Genomic DNA, 26,185 nt, shown 5'->3' with positions numbered 1-26,185 from the left:
AAATCAGTTTTGAATACCTTGAGGGGTGTAGTTTCTATAATGGGGTCATTTTTGGGTGGTTTCTATTATGTAAGCCTCGCAAAGTGACTTCAGACCTGAACTGGTCCCTAAAAATTGGGTTTTTGAAAGTTTCTGAAAAATTTCAAGATTTGCTTCTAAAGTTCTAAGCCTTGTAACATCCCCAAAAAATAGAATATCATTCCCAAAATGATCCAAACATGAAGTAGACATATGGGGAATGTAAAGTAATAACTATTTTTGGAGGTATTACTATGTATTATAGAAGTAGAGAAATTAAAACTTGGATATTTGCAATTTTTTAAACATTTTTGGTAAATTTGGTATTTTTTTATAAATAAAAATGAATTATTTTGACTTTATTTTGCCAGTGTCATGAAGTACAATATGTGACGAAAAAAACAATCTCAGAATGGCCTGGATAAGTCTAAGCGTTTTAAAGTTATCAGCACTTAAAGTGACACTGGTCAGATTAGCAAAAAATGGCCAAGTCCGTAAGGTGAAATAGAGTCCTTAAGGGGTTAATAAAACCCCATAGCTGGCGGAGGATCCGCCTAAGTTATGAAGAGGTGCATGTCTCTCAATAGCTTCAGCACATCCAGCGCCAGTTCTAAATGTAAGACAGATTCCTAGCTGTCTTAAATTTAGACCTTTTTCTGCACTCTCGCCATGCCCACAATTTTAGACCTGGCGTGAGCAGGGCGAAGTCGCAGATAGCGGCGCAACTAACCATCTGCATCTGAAATATGACTAATTTAGGCGTATTTTAGTATAATAAATGACACTGTATTTTTACATCTTGATAACTGCATTTTTGCATGCACTGTCCTGTGGATACTAAATCTTTAATAAGAGACTTCTTGTGTTCTCAATGATTCCACGACCTTAGAAGAAGAGTTACCTACATTTGTGAATTAACTTTGTGAATGTTAGAGAACATGGTGGGTTTGAGTGGGTAATTGTGAGTTCTCTAGTTTAGGGGCATCTTGTCTGCCTTATATGACAATTGGTGGCAGTTAAAGAGGACCTTTCACTACTCTACAAACTAAAAACTAACTATATCAGTGGGCAAAGCGGCGCCCAGGGGTCCCCCTGTACTTACTAGTATGTCTGGGCGCCGCTCCGTTCGCCCGGTATAGGCTCCGGTGTGTGCAGCTCCCTCTGTTGTACTGGAGTGATTTCTTGTATGAGGCGTGTCCCTTGCTGCAGCGCTGGCCAATCGCAGCGCACAGCTCATAGCCTGGGAGTCCCAGACATACTAATAAGTGCAGGGGGACCCCTGGGCGCCGCTCTGCCCACTGATATAGTTAGTTTTTAGTTTGTAGAGTAGTGAAAGGTCCTCTTTAATATCCCTTAGATGTGGATGTCAGATAGGTATAGGGGGAAGATTTAGTGTAACCCTGTGGCTCAAAGTAGCATAGTGGGAAGTTAACGCCAAAATAATAATAATAATAATAATAATAATATTTATATAGCGCCACCATATTCTGCAACGCTAAATCTGGGTGACCCTTTAAGCTTACATTCAGAGTCTAAGTCATGATCCTGACATTATACAATTAGCATGGTATAGTGTATATTTAAATCATCCACTTACATAAAACAATCCATTTTACCATTTCCTCATAGATCATAAGCTCTTGCGAGTAGGAACCCCGCTCCAAGTGTTTCGTTTGTGTATTAGCTTGTAATCCTGCGATGTCTATTTTGATTTGTACATGTACCCTCGGACTTGTAAAGCGATGGTAATATGCTGGCGCTATATGAATAAATATTAGTATTATTACATACTGACCTCTTCAGAAGGGGCCCATTTCCATCCCACTTTTCTAAACTGTACAGACTATTGTAGAGTTTTGGAGTAATTATTGGAAATTGTCTCAATTTGATGGAACTACAGCTATGCAGAAACAAAAATGGAATCCTTCTACTGAATTCTGATCACATGCCAAGAGGGTGATGCCTTTCACGTGGCATCAGCTCAAACACATATCAGTATTTCTGATTAAAGCAATTACATTTTTATCTCTCAGAAATGTTCACAACATCTTTTAGATTCATGCATGGCTGAGATTAGCCAACAGAATGTGCATAAGGTAGACATGATCCCCAATCCACAGGTTATCAGAATATAGCATTTACCGGTAACTGATTATATTCAGCAAATGGAATTTAAGAATGCCTGACCATACATATCTTGTGCAAGTAATGCCAGCGCTGACCTGATCATATCAACTCCAGCTATAAGGTCATTTCTTCTTTTTTTTTTCAATCAGACTGGATAATGTGCTACAGAAATGAATGACTAGGAATAGGATTCCTATCAGATAGATGTTTCGACATAACTTAATAGAGTTGGTTTTTATCTCTCACTCGTCTGAGCTTTTGGTCTAATCTAAATTTTACTCCAGATTCATGCAGTCACAAGACATGTGTAGTCTAAACAAATCTGTATTTTTGAATCCATAATAAATGCAGTTTTTGTATTGTTATACTGTGCAATAGAAAATTGTAACACTATCCTGTGTATTCCGATGCTATGTGACATGGATTGAAGTTGCATTCCGCAGATTATTCTAGCTTTCTAGCAGATTTTGTGATGACCTCATTGTCCCTAGAATACAGCAGAAAGTATACAAAAAGATCTATTTGCTTAATAATTGACTTTTGGTAAAGGCACCAACAGAATGCTGACCTACCTACGAGTTAAAGGGTGAGGATAGGGTTATGAATGGAATGTGAGCTAAGAAATGCATTTCTCTCTCCCACGGAGCAGCTGGCTAATCCTCTGTGGTTTATTCCTGAGGAATTAAACTGAGAACCAAGAGGGAAGCTGGCAAAGGATAATGTGTTTGTTTTGATCCAGTAAGTTCCTGAGGCCTCCCTTCATATATATGTTTTCTTTTCATCCTTTATCTCTGAACTGAACTGTGCCATCAGTCCTCATTAGACTTGAATTATAACAGGCCGACATATCTGCAAATTAAAGGGCTTGTGTTTGTGAAGTCTCTTTTCACCCATAACATTTAACGTGAAGCATTGGAGGGTATGTAGGTATTTGAACAAAGTATTGGGGGCATTCACACGACCATATCCGTTTTGCAGACCGCAAATTGCGGATCTGCAAAACACAGATACCAGCTGTCTGTGTTCTGCATTCGGCGGATCAGCACATCCCACCTTTGTTAGAAATGTCTATTCTTGTCCACAAATTTTTTGGTGGTGGGACTGCAGAATGGACACACCTTGTGCTGTCCACATCTTTTGTGGCCTCATTGAAATGAGTGAGTCCGCATCCATTCCGCCAAAAATGCAGATTGGATGCAGACTGAAAATACAGTGTGAATGCCCCCTTAATGTTTACATACTGTAGACCAATCAGCCATAGTATGAAATCATCTGTCTAATATGGTGTAGCTCCACCTCATGTCACTAAAACAGCTCTTAGGTCTCCCGTGGCATCCAGCAGCCAAACCTGTAAACTGTGAGGTGGAGCCTCCACGTATTGGACTTGTTTTTCCAGCTCATGCCACAGACGCTTGATTAGATTGAGATCTATGAAATTTTGGTGCATTTTGATTAGCAAATCTCTCCCAATACAAAGACTGCACCACAGCCCCCAATAATCATGAGTTATTTATAGTACTGGTGTGCTCTTATCTGGAATAGGGGCTGAAAATTCAATGACCAGTGTATGGTAGCGGTGAGATTGCAAGCAGATGGAATCAAAGCCACAGACTCTAGGCACCAGCGGCTGTCACATTTAACAATATCTACATCCTTCCCCTCTAGATGGGCCCCCAGCTTCTTCAAAGTCAACCAGAACCTTTTTATGTGCTGATAGAAAATGGGCAGCGACAATAGAAGGAAAGATAACCTCTAGGTCACATGTGCATTTGGCTTGGATAATGGTTATGTACTGTATTTATTACAATACCTAAACAGATGGTATAAAAGCTCACATTTTGTACCAGGCTCTAGAAAATAAACTGTACACAAAATCTACTGTAATAATGGAACACTTGGCATGATCTCTCTGGAGTTTTCTGTTTCTTTTAGGCATCTTTAAATTCAATCTCTACAAATGACTAACAAAAGAACATATCACTTTTTACCATTCTCATTTCTTATAAGGTCATGACATCCTTACAACCGGGGCTTGTTCGTATCGTGTTTGCTATTTATCTTGAGACACAAAAATTGCTCTTTAAATTTGCTGCTGTTTCCTCTAACCAATTTATGTCATAGCGATTTCTACCAATTTTACAAGTTCAGTTTAAAAGCAGCGTCAAGGATTTTGCAATTTCAGCTTTTATATACAATTAAGGCCGATAAATTATAGCTTTAGCACTGGAAAATTAAGAGTTTTTATTTTTTAGTCTTTTAGTCATTTTATTTATTTTACTCACTTATATAGCTCTTTACAGACATTATCATCACTTGCTATCCCTAGTGGAACTCACAATCTATGTACCCTATCAGTATTCATTATGTCTGTGGAGTGTGGGAGGAAACTGGAGTACCCACATTGAGAACATACAAACTCCTACAACTCATACAGCTAGTTGCACCGCAATCTGCAACTTTTCCCTGCTCACAACAGGTCTAAAAAGTAGCCAGCTGTCTCATTTACGGTTTTCTAACGCCTGTTTTAGGCGCAGAAAATGATCTAACTATAAGACAGCAAGAAAGCTGTCTTACATTTAGAACTGGTATAGTAAGGACCAGCACTCGCTTCAGTAATAATTTCAAATAGATTTAATGGTCACATACAAATGATATCATTTGTATGTGACCATTAAATCTATTTGAAATTATTACTGAAGCGAGTGCTGGTCCTTACTATACCATTATCTGTGGATCTTCCTCCCGGGACGCGCGCACCGCACCGCTGAAAGCAGAAGTGCCGCTTGTATCTTCTCTTGGATCTTACATTTAGAACTGGCGGAGGATCCGCCAAAGTTATTAAGAGGCCAGCACCTCTTCATAACCACTGCCAGTTTAGGGCTTTATTAAGACGGGCATCTAAAATACCGGTCTTAATAAATGTCAGTGCAATTTATTACAGCTGATGTCGGGCAGGGGCTCACAGTATTATAAATTATTATAATGCCGTGAGGGCCAGTTACAAGAGCAGAGTTCAGGATGGGAAATCACACTCCCACACAGACCATATTTCTCACAGTGAATGTGCATATCTGAAACTGGCCTAAAGGGGTAATCCCATGATTGATGTAAAAAATGAAAATCAGGCATAATATAGTAGATAATAATCTATTATATTTCTATAATTTACTATCTTTCTAACAAATCTAGAACCAGTGTCGTACATGGATGCAGAGATCTCCCCATTCATTGCTCCAATTGCTGTGCAGACAGCTCAGGGTGTGTGTCCTTTCTCCTGCAGCTCTCTCTGTACCTGTTACCGCTTCTAACAGTATATTTGGCTTGTGGCAGTAGAAGGATGTGGTGATACCTAATATGTCTACTTTTTTTACATTTATTTCAGTTACACAATAAAAACATTTTTGAAAGAAAAAAAATAATGTTTTTGAGTCTTCTTTTCCTGAAATCCAAATTTATTTTTATTTTTCGGGCAATTGTTTCTGTTGACTCAGCAGTTCAACTCCTGTTCAGTAACACAGCATACATTTTTTTTTTACAACTTTATATGTGTTTATTATGGGAAAGGTGCTTTTTTTTTTACTCAACTTTTTTATTTTATTAAATTTTTTCATTATGAAAACACTTTTTTTAAACTTTTTTTTGCTTTTTAGTTTTGTCCCACTGTGGGACTGATCCCCTCTGTCATACAGTCCTGATCAAAAGTTTAAGACCACTTGACAAAAATGGCAAAAAATCTTACATTGTTGGATGTTAACAAGGTTCCAAGTAGGGCTTCAACATGCAACAAGAAGAAATGGGAGTGAGACAAAACATTTTTTGAGCATTCAATTAATTGAAAATAACGATTAAACTGAAACAGGCTGTTTTTCAGCTGATCAAAATTTTAGGACCACATGCCTTTAAAAGGCCAAATCTGTGCAAAGATGTGGATTCATTGTCATTTTCTGTCAGTTAGTCACACGTTGTGATGGCAAAGGCAAAAAAAACTCTCCCTTTTTGAACGTGGTCGGGTTGTTGAACTGCATAAGCAGGGTCTCTAACAGCGCGCCATTGCTGCTGAGGTGGGACGCAGTAAGACAGTCATTTGGAATTTCTTAAATGATCCTGAGGGTTATGGAACAAAAAAGTCAAGTGGAAGACCAAAAAAATTTCAAAGCACTGAGCCGGAGGATCCAATTGGCTGTCTGTCAAGACACTGGACGATCCTCGACCCAAATTAAGGCTCTTACTGGTGCTGACTGCACCCCCATAACCATCAGACGGCATCTGAGACTGAAGGGCTTCAAAAACAAAAAACGTCTTCAAAGACCTCGTCTCCTTGAACGCCACAGAACTGCTCGTTTGGACTTTGCAAGAGAGCACCAAACATGGGACATTCAAAGGTGGAAGAAAGTTTTATTCTCTGATAAGAATTTTTTTTACCTTGATGGTCCTGATGGTTTCCAACGTTACTGGCATGACAAGCAGATCCCACCTGAGATGTTTTCTACTCGCCACAGTGGAGGGGGCGCCATAATGGTCTGGGGTGCTTTTTCCTTCAGTGGAACAATGGAGCTTCAGGGAGTGAAGGGGCGTCAAACGGCCGCTGGCTATGTCCAGATGTTGCAGAGAGCATTCCTCATGACTGAGGGCCCTCGTCTGTGTGGTAACGACTGGGTTTTTCAACAGGACAAAGCTACAGTACACAATGCCCGCAGGACAAGGGACTTTTTTTCAGGAGAATAGCATCACTCTTTTGGCCCATCCTGCGTGTTACCCTGATCTAAATCCAATTGAGAACCTTTGGGGATGGATGGCAAGGGAAGTTTACAAAAATGGACAACAGTTCCAGACAGTAGATGGCCTTCGTGCGGCTGTCTTCACCACTTGGAGAAATGTTCCCACTCACCTCATGGAAACGCTTGCATCAAGCATGCCAAAACAAATTTTGGAAATGATAAACTATAACGGCGGAGCTGAGTTCATGTTTGGAAGTTGGATTTCTGTTTTGGGGGGGGGGTTTATTTATTTTTTTGAAGGTGTGGTCCTAAACTTTTGATCAGCTGAAAAACAGCCTGTTTCAGTTTATTCGTTGTTTTCATTAAATTGAATGCTCAAAAAATGTTTTGTCTCACTCCCATTTCTTCTTGTTGCATGTTGAAGCTCTACTTGGAACCTTGTTAAGATCCAGCCATGCTAAATATGATTTTTTGCAATTTTTCAAGTGGTCTTAAACTTTTGATCAGGACTGTATAAGGGACTACTTGGCTATTTGACTATTATAGATCTACGTTGTTTGATTATTATGATTTGATCAATGGTACCAGAATATATCATCATACCTGTGATCCATAGTGATTGTCCCCTGATGAAATAGTTTTTTACAGGGAAACACGTCAGGATGAACATGGGACTGATATCATATAATGAGTGTTTTTTTCATCTTATACCTCATTATAAGAGAATATGGTCAACTCTAAATATTTTGGTTGACCGTAAGCATTGGATCATTATTTTGAGCTTTTGTATTTATCTACCATTTAGTTTATACTGGCAATGGACAATTGAGTGAATTTTGGGGGTGGTGTCTGTCCCTTGTCAGGGTCATCCAAGGCTAATCAGGAGGTTCCTGACATAGGATTGCCCCTATTGGGGTTGCCATTCGATTTTTAGGCATTGCCAAATAGAATAGGGAAAGTGTTTGAGGGCTCCTATAGCTGCAGGTGTAGGAGCCTGCAGCTATCGGAGCATTAGTTCCCGTCTTGTGACTGACTGGTGGTGACTTACCTTACCTTACCTGTCCTGGATTTTTGATCTTGGGACCACCATCACTCAGCATCATTGCCATTTTTTTTGTTAGGTACTTTTAAGAGTATTATGAAAAGTTACATTTTAATGTTGCCATTTCCTTCAGTGATTATATAGCAGAACCTGCAGTGTCAGCCATTTTCGCTTACTTCCAGTGAGCCCTAAAAAGTGTTTGAGGGACAGCATTTTTCCTCTACATGCTATACCTGTTTCTATGGCCCATGAAACACAGTTGTTATGGGCATGATTTATTTTAATATATCATTAAAAGTTACGTTTTAAGTGGTGGTGGTTCTGTGAATTTGGCAGTTGAAGGATGGAATGAGCATGTGTGACCACCTCCGTATGTGGACGTGCACATTACTATACAGATTAAACACCAGGAGGTGCCATTATGATTAAGTAAAGAGAAAATCGCACAACTGGGGCAATTTTGTAACAGACAGAAATTACAAAAGTAACAGGTTTTTATGCCAAATCATATTAAAACATTAAATGGTGACATAACCTGGCTGATCAACCACTTTAAGCCCCTGTTCACACAGCATCTTTTGATGACGGAATTTTGTGCGGATGGATGCCGTCGTTAACCAAGGCAGGTATTTGCTTACAGAATAGCTCTATACAATGGTGCAAAAACGGGATTGGGTCCATTGCATTGAAAGTGAAGAATCCACGGTGTGAATGGGGTCTTAGTCACCAGCTACAAATCATTTGTTGCTCCTTGAGTCAATAATTATTTACAGTTGCCAGGGAAATGAGTGGCATGTGCATTTTACAATCTAAGTAAATAGGTAAAATATTATTTTCTTTTATTGTCTATATTTGATCATTTTTATGCCTAATCAGTTGCCCTAAAAGGTGAGATTCTAGGAATTGTATATATATATATATATATATATATATATATATATATATATAGAGAGATGAAAGTTCAGGGCAGCACTCCTAGTAATAAGTATTTGGGTGCCAGCGATGAAAACACCTTACCAAGGTGTATAGTGTAGAGTAAATAAATGACACCGCGGCACGTCCGTTGGTGAAAAAAAAGTGGAATCCTTTATTCACCTATGCGATGTTTCGGTCCGCTTACTGGGACCATTCTCAATCAAGCCTACCCGCTTGCTTGAGAATGGTCCCAGTAAGCGGACCGAAACGTCGCATAGGTGAATAAAGGATTCCACTTTTTCTTCACCAACGGACGTGCCGCGGTGTCATAGATGACATCAGGGTTTGCAAAATGATATTTTTGTTTCAGTTTAGGTCTGTAGGAAATATGCAGCTACAAAGCAGCTTTAGCTAGTTTTCTTGCTTATATTTAGATATTTCTGGAGGCAGTATAAGGCTTCCGCTATACAATCTGCTACTCCTAAAATAACACGGACAGCTGGACTTTAAATACTCTATGTATTCTGTGCTACTGAACAGGAGTTCAACTGCTGAGTCAACAGAAACAGGTTGCAAACACTATGAGTAATACCCTGAGAAAAGTAAAATTAAACATCTTGATGACTTTACTATAAAGTTACATGAAGCAAAATACATTTTTTATCAGCTAGCCATAAAATAAGCAGAAAGTTCCACGACTGATGACTTAATGACTGACAACTGATAGCAGTATGTACCAACTACTACACCCAGGGTGGGAGACACGTTCTGTATCTGAGTTAATAATTGTTAGTAGATGTTTAAGATTAACTGGTTCACATTTAGGGTCCATTCACACATCCGTATGTGTTTTGCGGATCTGAAAATTGCGGATCCGCAAAACACGGACACCGGCAATGTGCGTTCCGCATTTTGCGGACCGCACATTGCTGGCACTCTCATAGAACATGCCTTTTCTTGTTCGCAATTGCGGACAAGAATAGGACATGTTCTACTTTTTTGCAGAACGGAAGTGCGGATCCGGAAGTGGATGCGGACAGCACATTCCGGCCCCATTAAAAATGAATGGGTCTGCACCTGTTCAGCAAAATTGCGGAACGGATGCGGACCCATTTTGCGGACGTGTGAATGGACCCTAAAATGGGTTTTCGCACATTATATATGTATACCCTATCCACAGAACAGAGAATAACAGATCAAGCACAATGCTCAGCTATCTTTGGCCATCCCATAGAGAGTGAGTGCCCAACCTGCCGCAGGATCACCATTCTCATGATCGGTGGTGGTCCCAGCAGTTCAACCTACACTGGTCAGATACTTATCCCCTCTATGGGGTGTAGAGGTTATGTTTTTATTGTGGAAAAACTCCTATAGGAATTCCATAAACAGAACAGTCAGTAGGAGGGTGACTGTGGGGGAAAATGCCTATATCTCTTTTAGGGGACTTTATCTAAGGGCTGGTGCATTATGATTCTCAAGACCTTTTTGTAGTCATTGACTGTAAATCTTTCCTGTTTACTTCGAGGGGATCAAAATCATTCCTGGACATGTGATAGACACACAGATACATATCCCCATACAGTTACTTTACAGTAAGTGGTTTCATCAGAGCTGTGTCTGTAGTGCGCCTGTACCTGTGTCCATGACATGACCAGGATAATATTTGTTATCCTTTATAAGTGAGCAATGGTGGTTCCCATCCAATGACTAAGCATTGATCTTAGAAACATAAGGAACTGTTACAGAAAGTGATCACTTTTCATTATGCAATGAATAATTTACTGAACCTTAAACCCATACTTTCGGGTCCGGCCATGTTCAACTTGTCCCCTTTCAAATACTGAACTACATTGATTTCTAAACTAATTAAAGGGGTCATAGATCATATAGTACATGACAACCTCTTTCTAACAAAGCTAGAACCAGACCTGTACCTCACATGGAACCAGAGATCTCCTCATTCATTGCTCTGATAGATTTAAATCACGCTGACAGCTCAAGGGGAGTGTCTTTTCTGCTACCGATAAGCAGGTGTGTCCATGCTCTCCCTATCACAGCTCAGGAGGCAGTTGAAGGATGAAACTGAGCATGTGCGGCCATCTCATTGAATAACTCAGTGGCTATGCAACTTTTTTTAAATGACATACAATTGCAAAAGTATTCAGATCTTGGTGTTGGTTTGAAAACTGTAGAATATTTTTTGTGGGACAACCCCTTTAACTTGGAAAGTAATTATCATCTATTCTGGTTGCTAAATATTGGAAACTGTCTTCACCTAAAAATGTCTTCTTTTTCCCCATATATACTAAGTGAGTAAGAAATTCCAAGAAGCAGAATATAAACTATCCCCAGGAAATTCCTATGTTGGAGATAAAAGACAGATAAAGGCCAGATTACTCCCACATATAAAATGATGTATGGATATTTCTCAGATGACCTAGTGTTTGTGCTGCTTTTCCTATCATTAATGAATATAGAACAGTGTATCCTCAACAGGTACATAGTCATATTCAACAGGACTAAATTATCTACACTGACGAGCAAAAGGGTAACAAGGTTTTGAACTTTTGACTTTCAGGCTCCATATCTCACCATCCATTACAGCCTCGAACGTGAGACTACCACCATTTTATAGACAATAATCTTGGCTATCTCATACATAAATTGGACTTCCAACTATTTAGCATATGATTCATTATGCAGATTCTTGTTATGTAACTGCATTGTTACAGTTTTGCTCCTAAAAGTCTGAATTTAAATTTGTATTATTTTGTAAATCCACGTTTGGCTTTCAACACTGCATAAATCCTTCTGGGCATGCTCTTTATCAGAGTCATGCATATCTCGACCGAAATCTGTTCCCAGGTCTCTTCTACACATTCCCAATGTTGGTGCATACTGGTCTACTCACTTGGGTACAAATACAGCTTTGTCTTCAACTCTACCCACAAGGGTTTGATTGAACCATTTCTTCGCCAATCTCGACATATGTTTTGCGTCGTTGTACTGCTGGAACACTATGTCGTCCTTTTCATGCCCAAGTAACTCGCCTTGTAGGATACTCACATATAGCTCCGCATTGAGACCACCATCAATCCTGGTCAAGTATCCAACACCTTTGGCTGTGATACAACCCCATATCTCCAGGCTTCCTCCACCGAACTTGACAGTTCCTTCAATTTCTCGATCTGTTAGCCCCCTTTCCCTTGTTTCTTCCAAACCCATTTGCACCCATCAGTCTATTGACTTTCATCTCATTGCTCCAAGTCACCCATTTCCTGCTCCTGGATTCGAACGAGTGACCTTTCACTTGGAAATCAACCTAATAACACACTGAGCTATTAGGGAATGTGAGAACAGGTTGTAATCTTTAGTATACAAGAAGAAAAAGATTGTTCCACCACCAGGAGCAAAACAGTAACAATGCAGTTACATGACAAAAAGCTGCATAACTAATCATATGCTAAATAGTGGCAAGTCCATTTTATATATGAGATAGCCAAGATCATTGTTTATACAATGATGGTAGTCTCACGAAGCTGTAGTGGATGGTGAAATATGGAGCCTGAAAGTAAAAACTTCAAAACATTGTTACCCTTTTGCTCATCAGTGTATATATCCACTATGGTTAGCAAAATCAACACGAGTCCTCCTTGAAAACTATTAAAGGACTTTTCTGGGACCCCTTAACAATGCATTACGAGAATTTGGGTATTTGGAGATCAGCAAAATGTGACCAAGGAGGTAGGATGCAGTAAAACAATGAAATACCTATTTCTTACTTGCAAAATCTACTGTCTTAATGCCACTGCTCTCCTGGTTCCAGTTGGTCACTGTTTGCTGTGCTGCAGTGATGACATGCCAATCTGCTCACATAACTGCTGCAGCCACTAACTGGCATGAGTTACTCTGTAGAGGGAAAAAGTAGCTTGGAAATTGCTCTGCAATTCCAGTGTGTAGCGAGCCAAAACCCCCCAAAAAAACTGCTAGTTACTCACTTGGGTGCAGCAATTTCACTGAGATTTTATTTCTAGTGATTAAACTGATCCAGTTACTCGGCTGCAGTGATTTGAAAGCAATTTTCACGCTATTAGATGCATTCCCTATGGACAGAGTTTTCAGGGTGATTTTACAGTGATTTTTTGTTGCGTGATTAAAAATCTAGGTGTTGTCTTAGCCTTATGTGGGTAGATGGGCATATCATTACCACAGCACAATAAACAAAGACCAATATGTGGTCTACTGAAGCAGTAGTGCCGGAATGGCAGGGGATTTATCAGGTGAGTAACAGGTCTTATTTTAATATACCATTTCTTCCCTTGGCCTTGTAAAACCCCGTTAATTAGCAGAACATTCAGTCTAAGGCAGTTATCGTATGATTTATAGTATGATCCTCTTTGGGACAGTGGTACATCTATATTGCTCATGTATGAAGTAGAAATTTGGTGTCAATGATCTTATGTTATTTGATATTTTGATACTTTAACATTTAAAATCAAACTTTATTTACAGTATACAGGCTTTAGTCGGTACAGTGGATATCCATATTTCTAAAATGAATAATAAAACATTATTTATTAGTTTATGCTTACAATTCCCATCAAGAAAGGGTGAGATTTAGATGATTATTTTCCTCCTTTTAAACAAATATAGGATAGACCATCAATACATGACTGATTGGGATCCAAACCCAGGACTTCCATTGGACAGTAATGTAGATATGAGTGTGGTTGGGCACTGAATGGGGTTGAACTGCAATGATCTCTGGGGGGGGGGGGGGGTCAAACCTCTAACCGATTATATGGCTTATACTTTTATACTTCAGACAGGTCTTCAATTGCAAATCCCAGAAAGGCCCTGAAAAACTTCTATCAATAGGCCCACCCATCTATGGTACACATTTCCCTTTTAGTATAGGTGATATTCTCACTATGGACTATAATGTCCATTTATGGACCTGATGATGATGACGTGGGCATGTTAGACTATATATTACAGTTTTTCTGCTTGCATCACCTCAATGAATTGCTCTGCTGAGAGATGGAACCTATGTAAATAAGTTTCATTATGAATTCTGCACTTCAGCATATGTTAGGATAAAACAAGTGAAATCCGATTACTTTTGCTGAGACTTCTATCTTCTGCATTTTAATTTAATCAGTATTTGTGTAACTAGATACTATAATGTAGGCTACCTAAAAGGACATATATTTATAAGCAATAGTAACTTTCCACTAATATGAATTATAGTTGATGAAGGTGCAATATGTAGACATGTTTTACAAAAATGTCACCTAGTAAATAATATATCAGAGAGGCATTTTCCTATATTTTCTTCTGCCTATATCTTTTTAGATAATGTAAGTACAATCAATAGACATAACACCATTAAGCTTTGCTGTATCAATTGATTTTCTATAATGTGCCTGATTGTGTAGAGACACCATTAGCCAAAATATTAATGAGAAATACAAAATAGTGGTTAATTAGGATTTCTACATTGCAGAGATCCAATTAATTGCTAATTGAATTGGTATTTACACCAACCCTTTGGAACCGTACTAAGTGCATGTGCCATCAGTTTATCATGGTGTGATTGCAAGCTCAAATGGGCAAGCTACTCTTTCATGGGACATAAATCTGGGTAATTCCAAACTCTATATTTGGAATTTTCAGTTTCTCATCTTGTTAATTGTGCTATTTCATTCAGTTAGGCTCCTTTCACATCACTGTTTCTCCTTTCCGTTCTCCAGCTCTGTTGAGGAGCAGGAGAACGGAAAGGACGGATTTTGCAGATAACTGAGACCTAACTGAGCGTAACGGAGCCTAAAGATCCTATAGACTATAATGGGGTCCGTTCAGTGTCCACTCAGAGCATGATTTTTGAGCGGAGACGAAAGTCCTACATGCAGCACTTTTGTCTCCGTTCAAAAATCATGTTCTGACAGAACAACAGATGTGCAGGTTAGGGGACACCTGGGAAATAGTTACCATAAAGTAATAACCTTCCAATTGTCATTTAAAAGAGTGTTTCTTCTGGGAGGAATAAAAATACCAAACTTCAAAAAAGCAAAACTTAGCCAACTAATAGAGGCCATAGGCCTAACTAACTGGGACAAAGTCCTCAAAAAATAAAAATACAGCCACAAAATGGGATATTTTTAAAAGCATCCAAAAATCTAATTGTGAAAGGTTATGGGAATAAAATGTTAAGGAACAAGAAAAAAAGCAATGTGGATAAATAGAAATGTAAAGAAAGCAATAAATGACAAAGAAAGCATTTAAATCACTAAAACAGGAGGGTAGCGAGGAAGCATTGAAAAACTATAAGGAAAAAAATAGAATATGTAGAAGACAAATAAAAGTTGCCAAACTAGAGACCGAGAGATTAATTGCCAAAGAGAGCAAACTAACCCTAAAATGTTATTTAATTATATAAATGGTAAAAAGTATAAATATGAAGATATCTGCCCTTTACAGAGTAATGAGGGGGGAGTTGTAGAGACCGATGAAGAAAAAGCAAAGCTATTGAATATTTGTTTCTCCACTGTATTCACTGAAGAAAATAAACTGTCAGATGAAATGCAGAATGTAGAAGTAAATTCCCCATTAAAAGTGCCCTGTCTGACCCAGGAAGAAGTACAGCGGCGTCTTAAAAAGATTAAAATAGACAAATCACCGGGACCAGATGGCATACACCCCCGTATCCTAAGAGAATTAAGTAATGTCATAGCCAGACCTTTATTTCTGATATTTAAGGACTCTATGCTGACTAGGAGTGTTGCACAGGTTTGGCGCATAGCAAATGTGGTGCCAATATTCAAAAAGGGTCCAAAAACAGAGCCTGGAAACTATAGTTCAGTAAGTTTAACATCTGTTGTGGGTAAACAGTTTGAAGGTTTTTTTAAGAGATGCTATCTGGGAGTACTCCAATGAAAGTAAGTAAATAATGCCATATCAGCATGGCTTTATGAGGGATCGGTCATGTCAAACTAATTCGTTTCTATGAGGAGTTAGGTTCTAAACTTGACCTCGGCCAATCAATGGATGTTGTATATCTGGATTTCTCCAAAGCATTTGACACTGTACCACATAAAAGGTTAGTATATAAAATCAGAATGCTTGGACTGGTATAAAATGTCTGTATGTGGGTAAGTAACTGGCTCAGTGATAGAAAACAGAGGGTGGTTATTAAGGGTACACACTCAGATTGGCTCACTGTCACTAGTGGAGTACCACATGGGTCAGTATTGGGCCCTATTCTCTTCAATATATTTATTAATGATCTTGTAGAAGGCTTGCACAGTAAAATTATTTTTTTTGCTGATGACACTAAACTGTATAAAGTAATTAACACAGAAGAGGACAGTATACTGCTACAGATGAATATAGATAGATTGGAGGCTTGGACAGAGAAGTGGCAGATGAGGTTTAACACTGACAAATGTAAGGTTATGCACATGGGAAGGAATAAAGCAAGTCACCAGTACATACTAAATGGTAAAACACTGGGTAACACTGACATGGAAAAGGACCTAGGAATTTTAGTGAACAGCAAACTAAGCTGTAGAAGCCAGCGTCAGGCAGCTGCTGCCAAGGCCAATAAGATAATGGGTTGCATCAAAAGGGTCATAGATGCCCGTGATGAGAACATAGTCCTGCCACTTTACAAATCACTAGTCAGACCACACATTGAGTACTGTGTACAGTTCTGGGCTCCTGTGAACATGGCAGACATAGCAGAGCTAGAAAGGGTTCAGAGGAGGGCAAATAAAGTAATAACTATAATGGGGGGACTACAGTACTCTGAAAGAATATCAAAATTAGGGTTATCAACTTTAGAAAAAAGATGACTCGGGAGATCTAATAACTATGTATAAATATATCAGGGGTCAGTACAGAGATCTATCCCATTATCTATTTATCCCCCAGGACTGTGACTGTGACAAGGGGACATCCTCTGCGTCTGGAGGTAAGAAGGTTTGTACACAAACATAGAAGAGGATTCTTTACGGTAAGAGCAGTGAGACTATGGAACTCTCTGCCTGAGGAAGTGGTAATGGTGAATTCACTAAAAGAGTTCAAGAGGGGCCTGAATGTATTTCTGGAGGGTAATAATATTACAGGTTATAGTTACTAGAGATGGGTCGTTGATCCAGGGAGTTATTCTGATTGAGTGACTGGAGTCACTGTTTTTTTTTTTTGCCTTCCTCTGGATCAACTTGCAGGATAACAGGCTAAACTCGATGGACAAATGTCTTTTTTCAGCCTTATAAACTATGTTACTATGTTACTATTTTTGATGATTGAATAGTCTTGAATTCTATGACTACTTATAAATTGCTCCATGCACATATTATAGGTAGGGTTTGAGCTCCTCCTATACTATCCTGGAAATGAATATAAAAGGGGAGATTTAATATCTCCCTATGACAGAAAATTGGCATTAAAAAGTCATGACCTTACATGCAACTTTTTTTTTTAAAAGTCACTTTTACACTTTTCAGAAAGGGGGTATGACAAGGACAAGAAGGGGGCATGGCCAGAAGCTGAGACAAATTTATCTTCATTTATGCCAGTTCTCTGGCACAAATAAAGCCATAAATCTACAACAGTCCATCGTCTGGCACTGCAGGGGATATCAAGACCAATGCAGAAAGCACCGGTCTTGATAAATCTCCCCCTTAGTGTATATTTTTTGGCATATCTGTTGGGTCAAGCACTGTTGGACAAGGACACAAGCTTACACATAGCAAAAGATGGAATAGCTATTTGAATACCTCAGTGGTGCATGAGATCTCGTCAAAACACCTCTACGGATATATAGATACTTAACTATTTTATACCACATAAACTACTCACCAAAAAATAGGGATATTCTGCTTGTGGGTGAAATTTCTGGATGAACCTAAAATACACTCTAACCTTTACAGATGAACTTAATGTGACCTTCTCTAAACTTTTGAATGTACAGTCAGGTCCATAAATATTGGGACATCGACACAGTTCTAACATTTTTGGCTCTATACACCACCACAATGGATTTGAAATGAAACAAACAAGATGTGCTTTAACTGCAGACTGTCAGCTTTAATTTGAGGGTATTTACATCAAAATCAGGTGAACGGTGTAGGAATTACAACGGTTTGCATATGTGCCTGCCACTTGTTAAGGGACCAAAAGTAATGGGACAGAATAATAATCATAAATCAAACTTTCACTTTTTAATACTTGGTTGCAAAGTGTCACGGCCACGGCTATGGTCGTGACTCCTCAACCGCATGCGGTTGCCTGCGGTTTGGCTTTGGTCTTCAATCACAGCTGAGGGCCGCTGGTTTGTGGCCTCACCTGTGGTTGCCGCGGGCAACTAGTTGTATGGTGTTAGTTTCAGCAGAGCAGCCTGAGCGGTGCTGGGCAGCTTGCTGCATTGCATGCGGTTGCACCTAACAACCTTCATGTTGGGTGTTGTGTTTGTTTGTCTGTTGTGCACTGTGTTTTGTGTTGTGTGTGCACTAGGATTCTTCCCTTCACTGTGGCTGCCCATGGCAACGTTTGGTTGGATGTGTACATGTGGTGGCAGTGTCCCGGCCTGCGGGCTGACTCCCAGGACATGGTAGCCACCCATGTCGTTGCCTGCGGCAAAAGCCACAGTGTGATCTTAGTTTGGACACTTCCCTTTTTATGTTTCCCTTCCCTGGTGCTGGAAGGGTTAACTCCCTTTCAGTGTGTGTGAGTCACGGGGTGTGTCTGACTGTTGGGTGTGGCCTCTTGGCCTATAAAGCCTCAGTGTTTGGCATGTCTCAGTGGGTTGCTTCAGCCATGTGTAGCTGGAGCAGTCTCCTGTGTATATCACCTGCCAGTGGGGGCCACCCTTGTGGTCATAGGTTTATCTGTGATGTATAAGTTATGTTTGCATGATGTTCAGTTGATGTTTCCCTTTGTTTCCTGTTTAGTGCAACTATGGATGTCCTGGTAACCTGTGTGTTATGTGTGCTATGTCCCTTTGTGTTCTGTGGACATGAGTAGTGCATGCATGGGTTCCAGTCAGCGTGGCTGTGACAGGTACGTGTGGAACTTGTTTAGTTCCCCTGTCATATCTGTATGTTGTATGAGTTCCCCCATTCCTTGCAGCTTGGCCAGTGAGACCCCTGTTCCTCCGCGTCCAGAAGGAACAGGCCGTCTTACCCTGCTCCTAGGTTAGGGCCATCTTGAGGGCTAGCAGGGACTTCAAGGTTCCGGTGCATGAGCCCTCCTACCATCAAGGTCGGCTCATGTAGCTAGGAGTCAGGGTCAGGTTAGGGATGCGTTTAGGAGGTGACCTGTTCCCTAATCCTGTCGTCCTGGCCGAGCCGCCTTAGATCTTCTGGTATCACACGGCTGAGGATTTTCCCCATCCTCAGCCGTGACACAAATCCTTTGCAGTCAATTGCAGCCTGAAGTCTGGAATGCATAGACATCATCAGACGCTGGGTTTCATCCCTGGTGATGCTCTGCCAGGCCTCTACTGCAACTGTCTTCAGTTCCTGCTTGTTCTTGGGGCATTTTCCCTTCAGTTTTGTCTTCAGCAAGTGAAATGCATGCTCAATCGGATTCAGGTCAGGTGATTGACTTGGCCATTGCACAGTATTCCACTTCTTTTCCTTAAAAAACTCTTTGGTTGCTTTTGCAGTATGCTTTGGGTCATTGTCCATCTGCACTGTGAAGCGCCGTCCAATGAGTTCTGAAGCATTTGGCTGAATATGAGCAGATAATATTGTCTGAAACACTTCAGAATTCACCCTGCTGCTTTTGTCAGCAGTCACATCATCAATAAATACAAGAGAACCAGTTCCATTGGTAGCCATACATGCCCACGCCATGACACTACCACCACCATGCTTCACTGATGAGGTGGTGTGCTTAGGATCATGAGCAGTTCCTTTCCTTCGCCATACTCTTCTCTTCCTATCACTTTGGTACAAGTTGATCTTGGTCTCATCTGTCCATAGGATGTTGTTCCAGAACTGTGAAGGCTTCTTTAGATGTCGTTTGGCAAACTCTAATCTGGCCTTCCTGTTTTTGAGGCTCATTAATGGTTTACATCTTGTGGTGAACCCTCTGTATTTACTCTGGTGAAGTCTTCTCTTGATTGTTGACTTTGACACACATACACCTACCTCCTGGAGAGTGTTCTTGATCTGGCCAACTGTTGTGAAGGGTGTTTTCTTCACCAGGGAAAGAATTTTTCGGTCATCCACCACAGTTGTTTTCCGTGGTCTTCCGGGTCTTAAGGTGTTGCTGAGCTCACCGGTGAGTTCCTTCTTTTTAAGAATGTTCCAAACAGTTGTTTTTGCTGCGCCTAATGTTTTTGCTATCTCTCTGATGGGCTTGTTTTGTTTTTTCAGCCTAATGATGGCTTGCTTCACTGATAGTGACAGCTCTTTGGATCTTATCTTGAGAGTTGACAGCAACAGATTCCAAATGCAAATAGCACACTTGGAATGAACTATGGACCTTTTATCTGCTCATTGTAATTGGGATAATGAGGGAATAACACACACCTGGCCATGGAACAGCTGAGAAGCCAATTGTCCCATTACTTTTGGTCCCTTAACAAGTGGGAGGCACATATGCAAACTGTTGTAATTCCTACACCGTTCACCTGATTTGGATGTAATGTCCCAATATTTATGGACCTGACTGTACATGTCCAACTGTTCAATGTTTCAGTACTTTTTGCACAACTTGCTGTTCTCTAACAAGGAGTTAATGGCAAAATTCACAACAGGTGTTTGATCCATGAATGCCCAATACATTTCTTGGTTCAATTAGAATTGGTATTTAAACAGTCCTCCTCATCATCATGCTGTTCACATTTTGACATCATGAGACCAAGGCAACCTAACAATTGTTCAACAGTACCTCGCCATTGTGAGGTTTCAAGCAGGATGTTCTCAGACAGAAGTGGCCACTGAGCTTAGAGTGTCCCAGAGTGTCATCAGCAGGTTGCAACAGAGATACAGAGAGACTGGAAGAGCCACAGAAAGGCATAGAAGTTGACATCCTTTGGCCACATCCCACATTGATAACCACTTCATTGTGAACAATGCCCTGCGGAACCAGATGATGAATGCCACACAACTCCAGGTACATTTAAGGGAGGTGAGAGGCACCCAAGTGTCACGTCAGACCATTCAAAACCATTTACATGAGCGTGGTCTACATGCTAGATGACCTGCAAGGGTACCTGACTACAAGCATCATCATCTTGCATTGGCCATGGAGCATCTTCGCTGGACAAGGGACCAGCGGGCCTCAGTGCTGTTCACTGATGTTGGAGACGTGAAGGAGAGGGCTGTGCATCAGTCACTGTTTGCCTTTGGTGGTGGTGGTGTTAAAGTGTGGGCAGGTGTGTCTAGTCAATATAGAACTGCCATACACATTGTGAATGATACAGAGACAAGCCCATACTGCTTGAATAACATCATTAATCCAGTCAATGTGTCTCTGTATGAACAACACAGGCCTCAGAGGTTGCATCATTAGGGAACGGCTGCTGGAGACTGGGGTACTTCAATTGGAGTGACCTACACTTTCTCCAGACCTGAATTCCATTGATAACCCATGGGATCAGCTGAGTTGCCGTGTAGAGGCTCGTAAAAAATGTACCCCAGCACCTCAATGACCCTAGGGCCACCCATCAAGAAGAGTGGGATGCCATGCCTCAGCAGACAATATGTTGACTTGTAAACAGCATGAGACATCGTTGTCAAGTTGTAATTAAAGCTCAAGGCCACATGACAAGTTTTTGAGACATTGAAATTTTTTGTGGGGGTATACCCACCACTGTTGTTGGCTTTTATTTCAATAAATTGTTTGAGATGAGGAAATCACCATTGCATGCTTCTATTTAAATGTCTTACTTTCATGATATAATATCACTGTAGTTTGAACTTTTTACATTTTCCATAAATTTCACCCGAAAGCAATATATCCCTAACTTTTCGTGAGTAGTGCCCATAGACAGAGATGACAGGAATAGACTATATAAAACTTGCTTCAAATTATTATAATCACAGGTTGGACCCTTCTTCATTCGATCTGTGGCTGCCGCCTTCTGAACTGGTAAAATGGAGGTCAGGGAACCACCATTCTCCTGATATCATGTGGATATGAAATTAGATGAGAACAACATTTAAAGTCAATAATATATTATGGCATGTTGGAGAAATGATGACATGCATGGTCCCTAGGGACTGTATTTCTTTAACAACTTAACATAAGGGTTATGATATGAGCTGGCAGTTATTAAGGTCATTGCATTATGAAGTTTATGCAATGGAAGTAATAATGGACACTTACTTTAGTACTAGAATTATCAATTATTGTGCAAGCTGGCTAATGTATAATGTAGCAGACTGAGAGAGTATATATTGAGCCCTCAAGTTACAATATTAATTGTTTCCAGTACAACCATTGTATGTTAAAACCATTCTAAGTCCATACCTATGTGGAAAACTAGTAATTGCTTCCAAAGCCCCAAAATGTGATCCAAGATAAGAGAAAATGACGATTTAAGACAAACTAGCAGATAACTAAGACAAATAAAGCAAGTCCTTAGATATAACAGTCAGGAACAGTCTGTGATGAGGACAAGAGCTTCTTATTACCTGACAGCCACAGAAGCAGCTTAACCTAGTACAGACAGAGAGCCGTATATGAGATGTAGTACCACACTGTGCTGAAAGAGGAGCTACTAGAAAGAAAATACTGATGTTTTATCAGAGAAATGGCCATGTCTGAGGCATTGTATGTTGAGTCTAGTTTCAATTTATAATGGCCCAGGAAAGACCATTGTAAGTTGAAAATATTGTATTTTCAGACCATAGCATCTTGAGGGACCCCTATATTGTAATTGTAATTATAACATGGACAAAAGGTGTCTCGTATCTTGATGCTCCTAGTTGTAGATCAGCCAAAGTGCTGGTCTTGTCAGACTCTATCTGGGTGTGCCCACCAGTAATATGTACCATTACAGTAAAAACTAGGTAAATGAAAACACTGATGTTATATCTACTAAGACATTATTGGTGGTTCCCAACATATTGGAAATTGTATGAAGATGAAGACTACAAACAGTCAAGACTTTCTATTAGCTTAAATCCTACATACTATAAATTGCCAGCTCATTCATTAGCTTACTAAGATGATTTTTCCCATCTTTTATCCACTTGCAACTTCGATAACAGTCAGTTACTACTAGCAGTCCAGCAACCTCATCAAATAAATACAGAGTAATCTGCCATTAATGGACAACCAACAGTATAACATGAAGACCAATGTATGCCAATGGAAAAATAGACCCTAAAGCAAGGATGAAGACTAGAGGACTAGATTGTTGTCAACATTAGCTTTCCCCTCTTCCAGTTGCAAGTGTTTCATTGTAAATTATGATAAATGATGCTACTGTATCATTGTGGATATCATGGGGAAGATATTCAAGTCAGAAATGGAGCAGAGATGTGCTATTTCCAGTTATCTGCTGCTTCTAGACGAATTTGGATTTCTTTTTCTCTTACTCATGTTCTGACCTTTAAGGTGTGCACATCTATTGAGGAATCCTGGGTTATATTTAGCATCTTTCCATCTCATTCAACACACTGTGCCTTGCAAACAAATTAGTGTTGGATTTGTACCACAGTCTTCGTGGATATGGGAGAAAAATAATGAGTTCTATGCACAATCTTTCTATTTAAAGCATGTTTTTAAACCTAAGATGTTTATTCCTCAATATAGAAGATGCTTGGCTAATCTGTATTTACTTTCAAGGCGCATTTCAACTTGGAATGAACCAGATAAATATAGAATACTGCCTGAATTTCCAAGAGGTGGCTAAATATCACTGCACACATTGCATTCATAGATACAGTACACTGATATGGTACCTTCCCTATGCCTCTATGACTATATGATTTATGTAGTCAGAAGAGGTACTAATGCAGGAACTGAAACATTGGAGATCACGGTGACCTTTACTGAGTTATGACTTGTCTCCTGCTTTACATAGAACTGATATGATACGTCTACAAGACATCACACCTATACATACCTGCCTGCTTCTGTATTACCGAGATAGAAGCTACACTGTATCATGTAAAGGTGAATTTGTGAAAACCAGGAGACAGATGACATTTCAAGGATCTCAAACGTATATGTGTCATTGCTCTCCAAGCTACACTGTGCAAGTGCAAATGAAAGGTTACATATTCTAACTCACCGCAGGAAACAACATTAGAAAGCTAGGCTATAGGCTGCAAAGTACATTCCTAATAGCTGAACCTAATCAGAACATAGATTCAAGAGGAAGGTACATAGAGAACTGACTGCTGCAACCTTATGGAAAAAGAAATAATAAAGGAATCTATTTGTACTTACATTCATCTTCTATGTGTCTCGATCTCCCTTTCAAGTCATTTTACAGGAAAATTCCAATCATCGGCAGATAGCAGTGTTTGAGAGGCATGTTCTGCACCAACTGCCTGTCATATTGTTCATCGCTTTCCTTTCCCTTCAGAGACCATTCCTCCTGGACTCGAATGCTCAGTTCAAAAATAGACTTTAATTCACTTCAAACATTCACGCCTTAACTCTTTGCAGCAGCTGCCAGAGACTAAGCTGGTAAAATATAGCCGCAACCAATTTCAATATGATTTCCCCCCCTCCCCGGAAAATGACTAGACTGTGCCTGGGGTCTCCTGAACTTGTCTTAACCCTCCAATTTCATGACGATTTCTGAGCAAGGCTGGATGGGCGAGAGCTGATCATTCCAAAAGCCTTCCCTATTTCATTCATCAACCTTGCAGGGGGAAATGTGTTTCTGATATGAATTATTCATGAGTTCAGTTCTGCTAGACCCAGGACATGGTGTTAATCATTAATAGGTTGTGGCTTTTTTTTTTTTATCTTCTTTCTTTGTTAACATTTTAAGGTGTCCTCAGTTTGCTGTGCTACATACAGAAATTTAAGTCTTTAATCTGGTTATGTTTTTCTTAATATTTTTCTTTGTGTACACATGGATCTATATATCTATCTCATATCTATCTATCTATCTATCTATCTATCTATCTATCTATCTATCTATCTATCTAATCTATCTCTTATTCCTGGAGGGTGTATAAACTATAAACCATGAAGTGGCTCTTATCTATAAGGTAAATGGGTTCAGTATATCATATTTAATGTCAGAAATTTTGATTGATGACATCATCGGCAAAGACTTCTAATGTCCAGTCTATAACTGAAATAGAATCAAACCATTGCTATAGCAACATAATGAATTCTCATAACCCTGTCCTATACTTTTCCCTCTTCAAATAAAGCACAACAAGCCAATCACTTCACTGGTTGGGTACAGAATGGAAGGCTAAGACGGTTTTGTTCCCTGCTGCTTCATTTTATACAAGCCTGACTTGTCCTACACATGACTAAATCAGCCTCAAAATACCCTCCAATAAAATTAAAGGCTAGGACATTTAGTATGAACTTAATGAGCCCATTGTCTTCTGAAGTTGGAACATAACTTCAGATGTGCACTGGACACTTAAATACTTCATAGAAGAGCTTAGTTAGATTTTTTTTAATCTTTAAACCGATAAGGCTCCAAGAGAGCTGCTAAGAATCCAGCAAGTTGACTTTGAGGAAATTACTATATCTCTTTCTAGGGGATTTAGTTATGTATAAACATAATAAAAGCTAATAAAACTTGTTCCAATTATTTTTTTATCCCCTGACATGTAAACAAAACCAAAGGCATCCATTATAAAAACGGTTTTATAATCAGCATTTCATTAGAATTCCCTATTTAACAAACAGCATCAAAATTACATTTTAGGATGTTTATTTGCATTCACTGCTGTGTGACTGAGCAAAGAATATCTGCCGTACTCACTATTTTAGACCCCATTTGCATTTATTCCAATGGGGGAAGTCATAAGTTGAAGGACAGAGAAATTACACTTTTTATTACAATGGTCACAGTCACAGTTGACCTTGAAATCATGGAGGACTCGTTTTGGTCCGAAGAACATAGCTTGCTATCTGTATTTTGCTTGGTGCACCAGTAATATTTGGGTAGTGCCATATCTAGTGTAAAAAGATGAGTGTAACTTCTCTACAAAAACAAAAGAAGCTGAGATAATACTAAATTGAACTATACAAACCTTGGCAGAGAGTGTTGAGCTGCTCAGGACAGAGAGTTTTGGTGTAGACAAGGGGCAAGAATGACACTAAATACATTGATCTAGTGTAATGACCGGCGTCACGCAAATGGAGGGAAATGGGAAGGCCCTGTCAAAGGGAGAGGGAAAGGTGGTGACCCCTGACTCAC

General features: G+C 39.7%; 1 protein-coding gene across 2 annotated transcripts in view; it reads right to left on the bottom strand.

Moving 5' to 3' along the window:
• LOC120997846 (schwannomin-interacting protein 1) overlaps positions 1-26,185 on the bottom strand; it is a 513,059-nt gene that overhangs the window by 129,147 nt on the left and 357,727 nt on the right. The window contains exon 1 of one of the 2 annotated variants that reach the window (XM_040428162.1): positions 24,235-24,569. The exons of the other annotated variant lie outside the window; for it this stretch is intronic. Coding sequence (XP_040284096.1) covers positions 24,235-24,240 — 6 coding nt within the window. The 5' untranslated portion in view covers positions 24,241-24,569. Of the gene's footprint in view, positions 1-24,234; positions 24,570-26,185 lie in introns of those variants that run through there. 2 annotated transcript variants of the gene reach the window in all.

The sequence above is a fragment of the Bufo bufo genome, chromosome 4 (assembly GCF_905171765.1).
Source record: "Bufo bufo chromosome 4, aBufBuf1.1, whole genome shotgun sequence".
NCBI classification, from domain to species: domain Eukaryota; kingdom Metazoa; phylum Chordata; class Amphibia; order Anura; family Bufonidae; genus Bufo; species Bufo bufo.
This window is presented reverse-complemented; position numbering and strand designations above follow the sequence as displayed.